General features: G+C 42.5%; 2 protein-coding genes across 4 annotated transcripts; one reads left to right on the top strand and one right to left on the bottom strand.

Moving 5' to 3' along the window:
• The first annotated feature begins 202 nt into the window (after positions 1-202).
• Positions 203-7,296, top strand: ASG1 (nuclear factor 1 A-type protein (DUF1005)). 3 transcript variants are annotated; one of them, XM_008779717.6, is made up of 4 exons: positions 203-1,297; positions 3,686-4,331; positions 5,150-5,841; positions 7,093-7,296. In XM_008779717.6, the coding sequence occupies exons 2-3, from the start codon at positions 3,724-3,726 to the stop codon at positions 5,835-5,837; spliced, it is 1,296 nt and encodes a 431-aa protein (XP_008777939.2). In that variant the 5' UTR covers positions 203-1,297; positions 3,686-3,723; the 3' UTR covers positions 5,838-5,841; positions 7,093-7,296. The 3 variants fall into 3 exon arrangements, with proteins under 3 accessions (XP_008777939.2, XP_008777938.2, XP_008777940.2); XM_008779716.6 differs by having other exon boundaries at positions 289-1,297; positions 3,672-4,331; XM_008779718.6 differs by having other exon boundaries at positions 340-1,297; positions 3,698-4,331.
• LOC103697787 (uncharacterized) lies at positions 1,438-2,311 on the bottom strand. Its single transcript, XM_008779715.5, has one exon. The coding sequence runs from the start codon at positions 2,169-2,171 to the stop codon at positions 1,572-1,574; it is 600 nt and encodes a 199-aa protein (XP_008777937.1). The 5' UTR covers positions 2,172-2,311; the 3' UTR covers positions 1,438-1,571.
• Positions 7,297-7,980: the final 684 nt, after the last annotated feature.

Here is a 7,980-nt window from a genome sequence, read left to right as displayed (position 1 = left end):
AGATAACCCTTTGATTATCCCGCTAATTGCGTTCGTTTCTCAAACAGGCATCGTGCTGACCGTTGCCTTGGGAGAGCTGCGAGAGGAGTCCCGGGGGTTTTCTCGACGGGTTATTATTAAAAAAAAAAGAAAAACTTAAAAAAAAAAAGGGGAGGGGGCGGCAGTCATACAACACGAAGGGCCTTTCGCTCTCGCACTGCCTGTCTGATAGCGAACTTCCGAAGCTCGATTACAGCTGTCTTCAATTCCCACTCCATTTTTAACTGTTTTTATACTATTTTTCTATTTACTGTTTGAATTTTTTATAGAATTAATAATGGTAGTAAATACCATCGTTTCGGCCCCTCGAACTTCTCTCCTCGTCGTCTTCCTTCTCCCTCTATCTCTCCCCTTCTCTTCGCCCACTACTCCGGCGGCGGAGCTCTAGGGTTTCTGTCGGAATCCGAGCTGGAATTGCAGGGTCTCTCCCCACAGCGGAGGGGCTTCGCGGCCGTCCGGAGTTTGGCGGTTGTTTCGCCGTCCGTTCTACGAGAATAAGAAAGAGCCGACGAAGAGGAGGACAGAATCTTCAATTTTGCCCCTCTTTCTCGCTCTCGGAAATTCTGCACTCGATCAAGTGAAAGAAAACGTCTGTTTCTCGCGGATTACGGTACGGAGGGGGTTTCTTGCAGAGAAAAGATGCAAATTTTACCACCTTTTCCGCTTCGCGCTTTTTGTCTAGGCGTTCGGGCTTCCAAGGGGTTTCTTTAGCCAAGGCCTGAGCCTCCGCTTCTGGGTGGAGCTTTCTTTTTGTGGAGGTGATGAGAGCCGAATTGCGAAAGAGGAAGATAGATTTTTTTAATAATTCTATTTACCTTTCATAGAGGAGCGAGAGAGTCCATTTAAAAATACTCACTGTGAGAGAAAGAGGTGAGGCTGGGTTGGGTTCTGGGGATCTGAGCTGTCCTGGAGGAAGGAAGGAGCCTGCTCGAAGAAGAAAGAAGCCAAGAAGAAGAGAAGAATATTTTGAAGGGAAGCAGACCTCGAAGTGTCTCTATTCTGAGATTTCGCAGATGGAGAGATTGGGTGTTATAGGGATTTGAGCTGTTCAGGATAAAAGAAGGGATGCAGCCCTCCGGTTGAAAAATAAGGAAGGAAGCTGGTCAAAAAAATAAGGTCATTTTTTTTTTCGGCTTCCAAGGGAAAGGGCTCGTTCTGTTAAAAATCTTCTTCCCCTTGGAGAGGTTCGAGTTCTGGCGACGGGAGCTGCTCTGGAGAAAGTAAGGGAGCCCAGTCCGAAAAGAAAAGAAAGTAGTAGGTATGCCTCTGCTGTGTTATCACTTCTAGGCATTGGATTTTCTTCCTTTCTATCTCTGGTCTATGTTCTGTTCTCTGATCTCTAAATTGAATAACCATCAATACGACCCAGAGGAATCTACACATAGGAATTTACTGGAACTATACTGGAAAAAAAAAAAAAAAAACTTGAAGAAGAAAAAGAATTTAGTAGAAAGCTAGAGAACGAAACCTTAGAAGGAAAATTTCCGTGGAGATAGCCCATCACCATGAAATGAATTAGGAAGGAATGGACATCAGTGGACTCTAGATCTGCAACCCAACGGGTTCACGACGGTCCCGTTCGGCCAGAAGAATCGGAGCTCGCACGAGAGGTGGGTCCAGAACCTCGCTGACAGGAAAATTACCTTCCACCTGGTCCGCGCCTGCCCGTCCAAGCTGAAAGGCACGATGCCCTGCTTCAAGGCCATGTCCATCGCCTCCATCCCCATTTGGTCCAGAGGGATCGACGAGGATGGCACGAGGTAGTAGATTGGGAAGGAGCTGTTCTTGGGCACGTCGAACGGGGCAGTCCGCAGCTCTGCAATCTTTATCCCGTGGAACCTGATGTTGAAGCTGGCATCGGAGAAGCTTGCGTGGGCCTTTATGTTGTCGTTCTCTGCCAGGATGGTGAGGGCCATCTCGGTGTCGAGCAGCCCAGACTGGTCGTAGTCCAGAGTGTTGAGGTGCGCATCAGCCACCTTGATGTAGGGCATCTTAGGATGGTAGTTCGTGTAGATGGCCGAGACAACGATGCCTCCAATGATCACCAAGATGGCCAGGATGGCACAGATGACTGCAGCTCCCTTGACCAACGGACTGGTGAGCTGCTGCCGCCCTGCCTTGGGGTTTCTCATTGGTGAGAGTGGTGCCCAGAAACAGCATCAGGGGAGATGTTGTTAGGCGCTTCGCTTTTGTGTGTCTTATGTTGCGTGATCCGGCCGTAGGTGTCTCGATGGCTTGGGTGTAGGGGAGGAGGCTCTGCCTTGCTCCGGATTAATGGGCTGAGGTTTGGTATCTTCTTTGCCCTGATGAAGGGCTATTGGTTTTCTACCAAGAAAATGATTGTCTTGGAATCTCGGTAGCTTTACCATTTGGTAAAGGAGATACCATACTTGCATTGCTGTGCCCCAGTTCTGCCTTTTACTTTTGAGGGATCATCAACCGTTCTTCCTCCAATCTAACAGAGTTGGGAGCCTTTTGGCTGTGGGTCTTGGAAGCCTTTTGGCTGTAGGTCTTCTTTTCTCCTACCTCCACATCACCACTTTCTGGAAACTACTAACCACTAATTCAGTGCTCGGATGACCCCTCGTTTGCTGTTAGAGCCTTTTTGGCCTATCTTCTTTTGACTGTAGCTTCTTGATCCTACTGCAGTTGCCAAGCAGTTCACCGGGATTCTAAAGAACCCCCCCATTCAGGCACATGTGCAATCTCCACAATTGTTACATAGAATCAGTCCTTGTTGCTCACCTTGGTGTCTTGTGTGGTTTTCAGTTAATTGATTGTGGTACATGATGCTATGAGGTGGTGACACTTATCCATCAGTGCACAAAGAGAGAAGCAAAAGAAGCTTGGTTTATTCCAACTAACCCCAGTTTCTTAGTTGAATTTCTGTTTAAGTTATATTTATGCTTCTGCAAATTGTGCCCTAAAGAATTCTGTCTACTACTTACCACCCTTTTCCCCCACCAACAAAAAAAAAAAAAAAAAAAAATCTGTCTCCTCCTCAACACTTATTAATTTTCCAACGGAATGGAACTGATGATGCTACAAGTCCAAATGGCTGAATTCAGATTCATCTTGCAACTATGTTTGTGACAAACATAAGAATTATTTACATGTAAATGGTTCATTTTCATCAATTATTAGTTACTTGGAGAACTTGCAAAATAATTGGTGATGAAATGCAGTTTATTTACCTTTATTTTGCTTTATTTTTGGTAGGGAAGATCTTACATATAATTTTATTATATCTTGTTTTGTTTCAAAAGGTCATTGGTATGTTAAGTACTTCTGAAGCAAGAGGAAGAAAAGTTTGATAATTCCTAGCACAATACTAACATTTCATCGATAATCAGTGTTTATTTTGGTCATGTTGTTGTTAACATTGTGTCCTTAGAACTGCTCTCCTCTGGTTCCTTCTCTCTCTTGAACCTATTCAGTGGAAGAATGTCCATAAACCCAAAAAGCTTTGAATGAATGAACCCAAAAGTTTTCTAGCCCTACTGCTTGTGGAAGGAAATTGCTTATGTTCTTTTGTGGTTCTTATGCCCTTATTAAGGAATGAACTCCAAATGTTCTCTCTCAACTCTTTCCCCTCTTTGTTTTTCCTGCTGATTCTCATGCCTCTGCATTAGGATTATCTGACCAGAAAAGTCTCCAGAACATGAAGAGGTGCTTGTGACACCAATGGATCCCCAAGCATTTGTCAGACTGTCAATCGGGTCCCTGGGACTGAGAATCCCAATGGAAGCTTCAAAGGCTCTGCGAGGGGTAATACATGCATCTTCTCAATGCTTGTGTGAGATCCGCCTCCGAGGCTTCCCTGTTCAGACAGCATCAGTCCCTGTAATATCCACCCCTGAAGCCAGTCCTGATCTGCATGGCAATGCTACAATCTTTTATCTTGAAAAGTCTGATGTCAAGGCGTTGATGGCCCCAGGATGTTTCCAACCACCTCAAGCATACCTTGAAATCGTGGTCTTCATGGGGAGGCAAGGGTCCCATTGCGGTGTCACCAGCAGGAAGCAGCAGATCGGGACATTCAGGGTGGAGGTAGGGCCTGAGTGGGGCGAAGGGAAGCCAGCATTGCTTCACAATGGGTGGATTGGCATTGGGAAGAACAAACAAGATGCAGGCAAACCAGGACCCGAGCTGCATTTAAGGGTGAAGCTGGATCCAGATCCAAGATATGTTTTCCAGTTCCAAGATGAGACTGCATTGAGTCCGCAAATAGTGCAGCTTCAGGGAACTATTAAGCAGCCCATATTCAGTTGCAAGTTTAGCCGAGACAGGCGGTAAGAAGTGCAATCTTCTTTCTCTTGTTTAGTTATTCTCCATTCTTGATTTTGTTTTCTACTTCTAAGTTGGTATGGACAATGCTGTCCATTTCTCGAGCAGACTAGAGCAGTGAGAAATTACATTATCTTCTTTTCATACTACAGCCATGGCTCTTCAGAATTCTTTTCTTGTCGCAGTGCCATCGTAGTCCTAATTCTTTCGAAGTGTGGGAATGCAGGTTTCTTGATGTTATATTTACTATGATGCACTGGTGGATTAATAATTCTTTACTGAAGTCACATTTGTCGCTCTGTTCTCTGTGAATCCGTTATTTTAGTGTTTGAGATGATCAAGCCACATATATATATTTTGACCAAGTGCAATAATTTTCCTTGCTTGAATTCAATTATCGTATGCCAACTTCTAGCCGCCTTGTGCTTTATGCAGATTCCTGATTCCCTTAGCCCCTTATTTTATCTTCAGTTTCAATTTGGTATCTACTTTGCTTCTAAATTCAAAATAAGTTTCACTTATGAGTACTTTTGATAATAGTGTCATATATACAGACACAGAAATTTAATCTACCCCCAAGTTTAAATTGAGATTCTATTTTTGCTTGTTACACATTATGCATTTTTAATATGCTCTGTGTTCACAATCATCATAGATTTTGCCTGATAAATTTTCTTTACACATGGGCTTGTGTCTCACTTAAGATAGCACCTTACTACATTGGACCATCTTCCAGCAGGTCTTACTGTATCAAATTTTGGATTCCTGTTGTCATGGATTTTGGATGCTGAGTTAGGCAGTTTTGTTGCTATAACTATCACAGGGCATCTCAGCTTGACACAGTGGGCAACAACTGGTTGAGTTCCAATTGTGAAGATCAAGATGCTGACAGGAGGGAGAGGAAAGGTTGGAAAATAATGATTCATGACCTCTCTGGCTCAGCTGTTGCTGCTGCTTTCATGGCAACACCATTTGTTCCCTCAATGGGCTGCGACCGAGTTGCCCGCTCCAACCCTGGTGCTTGGCTCATCCTGCGTCCTGACGCTGCGGGTTCCTCTGGCTGGCATCCATGGGGTCGGCTTGAGGCATGGCGAGAGACTGGGTCCCGTGACTCTGTGTGCCTCCGCCTTCACCTGCTTCCTGAAGGCCAGGAAGCTGGTGTCCTAGTTTCAGAAGCACTGATCAGTAGCGAAAAGGGAGGGGAGTTTTACATAGATATGGACAGGCAGACGCCAGTAGGGACTCCAGTGCCGAGCTCACAAGGCGGCACAGGGTACTTCACAACATCCCTGGCAGGATTGATGGCCGGTGGGTTTGTGATGAACTGCAGGGTGCAGGGTGAAGGGAAGATCAGCAAGCCATCGGTGCAGCTTGCCATGCGGCATGTGACATGTGTGGAAGATGCTGCTATCTTCATGGCTCTTGCAGCTGCAGTGGACCTGAGCATCAAGGCATGCAGGCCATTCAGGAGGAATGCCAGGAAAGGGTTTCGCCATTCTTTCCTAACATGACAAGGTATATTGCATCTTATAAATGCCATTAAATGCTAAATACACAAATCAACACATGGATGCATATGCATCCAGAATTAAAATAGACAGAGAGGAGTTGTAGAGTGACCTTTTAAGTAGATCATTATTTGACAACAAAAACTGCAAAAGCTACGAAAGCTGCCTTATTACATCTACTTTAATTGCTGATATCAAGCCTTTGAGCTAGATTTGAATCGATCTGGTCAAACGATTTCAAATATGCACTCCAAAAGTTTTAAGACATGAATATGATATAGATTTTTCAATTGCATGAACTTATTGAAAATGTCTGCATCATGCCTAGGATTCTGCAATGCCTTTTTCTTATTTGAATAAGCCAGTGAGCCAATGCCAATTGGTGCTCTGGTAGATTATGGGTACGGATTTAAATCGGATGCTCAAACTTGTATCCATATTTGTTTTAAATGGGCATATACACAAATTTGATGTTAACAATGCGGATATAATTAGAAGTGTAAATTGGTTAGGTTTAACTTTATGAGCCACCAAACAAAAAATATCACTGTATGAAACTGTATAAATATAAATTAAATTAAGACATGATAATGTTGTCGTTTATTCTATTTCTATTTGAAATTTGAAGTTATAAGAACTATATTGGGACTGAATAGGATCATAAATGGAATTGGATATCAGATAGTGGTATATTCATATCCATACCCATTTGTTTTGTATAGATACGGATATTAGTTGGATGCTAAAACTTGTATCTATATCTAGATAGATTTAGATTAGGAAATGGACCAGGATATTATCTAATCCATTTTAACCCATGATTGGATGGAGTACATGATTAACAATTTGTTTTGCATTGTTAAGTATTATCAGAACTTTGGGAGTGGCTTGCGGCTTGGTATATTGTAATTTGAGAATTTAATATGTTTGAGCCAAATATGGCACGTAATCTTTTGTTTCAGTTGTATCGAAAACAGCCGACTGTAGTATCTATTCTGTTCTCATCCTTGCTTTTTCGATAATATGGAAGTATTTGGTGGCATTTTGTAGAATCCTAATATTCTTTTGTTTTTGTTTCTTTGGTGTGAATTCTGAAATCTTCCTTGCCCCCTTGCTGAATGATGCCTAATTTCATGTCACATCATTCATGATCACTATTTGAAAAATCTTGAAGCATATCCAATAGCTTTTCTATGATTATCCATCTAAAGGCGGAAAGTACCATCCCTCACAACAGTAGTGTGTGACAATTTTGCAGGATAGCGACTACTGGGAGTTCTACACATGGAAATTATTGTACTCCATGGTTGCTTTGTATCCCTTTAATTGTTAGATTGCTTTAATCACAGCTTACTTTTGGGGTTCGGCTGTTTGACTGTCATCAGGCCTCTCTGTTTTGAGTTCGATGTCAGGCATCTGTGCTTGTGTAACTCCTTTGTGAATATAATGGTTCTTCTCTCTCTCTCTCTCTCTCTCTCTCTCTCTCTCTCTCTCTCTCTCGCCTCCCCCCTGGTTTTGCTACTTTTGCAACTTTTTTACTCAAAAAATTCTAGGGAAATCATTAGAACTATATTAGTAATATGGAAGCAGCTATCATACTTCCTGTGCTTGTGTCATACTATCACCATATGACAGTATCAGGTGGCTTGGTGATGATATTATCACAATTTTGTCGCAATATCATTTTGATATGATGGATAACAATATTCATTGAAAGGAAAAAGATAAATCTCAAGACCAACCTTGACAATCTTTATCTTGGCCATCGTCTGCCCATCTATAAGCTTGATCTATTGGGTTTGTACACTTCAAGTATTTGAATGGGTTAGGATCTAGTCTACTGGATTGGAACAGAAGAATTCTTAATATTCTTTTACGGTTTGTATGTTTCTCCTTAAAAACGAAATGCTTCTGCGGAATGTTTCTACAGTTGTAATCATATAATCTTGTAAATTCTATATATACTGGTTGTTGAAAATACAAATATATTCTAGCTTTTAGTTCTCATGATTACAATATAGCAAAGTAGGGGAATCGATGCTATCTGCTGGGCAGCAAGTGAATTTTTTTTCCTTCCAATTGATGCCTTCTTCCGCATCCACCGAACCGCCACTTTTCTTCGACCCTGCCCTGAACTTCCATGAAC

The sequence above is a fragment of the Phoenix dactylifera genome, chromosome 16 (genome assembly GCF_051530095.1).
Source record: "Phoenix dactylifera cultivar Ajwa chromosome 16, Ajwa_hap1_PhDact_Kaust_v1.1, whole genome shotgun sequence".
In the NCBI taxonomy this organism is placed as follows: domain Eukaryota; kingdom Viridiplantae; phylum Streptophyta; class Magnoliopsida; order Arecales; family Arecaceae; genus Phoenix; species Phoenix dactylifera.
This window is presented reverse-complemented; position numbering and strand designations above follow the sequence as displayed.

What these genes read in the sequence shown, in the direction of transcription:
- LOC103697787 (XM_008779715.5), bottom strand. Translation starts at nt 2,171, where the DNA reads ATGAGAAACCCCAAGGCAGGGCGGCAGCAGCTCACCAGTCCGTTGGTC.
- ASG1 (XM_008779717.6), top strand. Translation starts at nt 3,724, where the DNA reads ATGGATCCCCAAGCATTTGTCAGACTGTCAATCGGGTCCCTGGGACTG. An exon ending in AAGTTTAGCCGAGACAGGCG is followed by an intron (nt 4,332 to 5,149) that starts GTAAGAAGTGCA and finishes TAACTATCACAG; the next exon opens with GGCATCTCAGCTTGACACAG.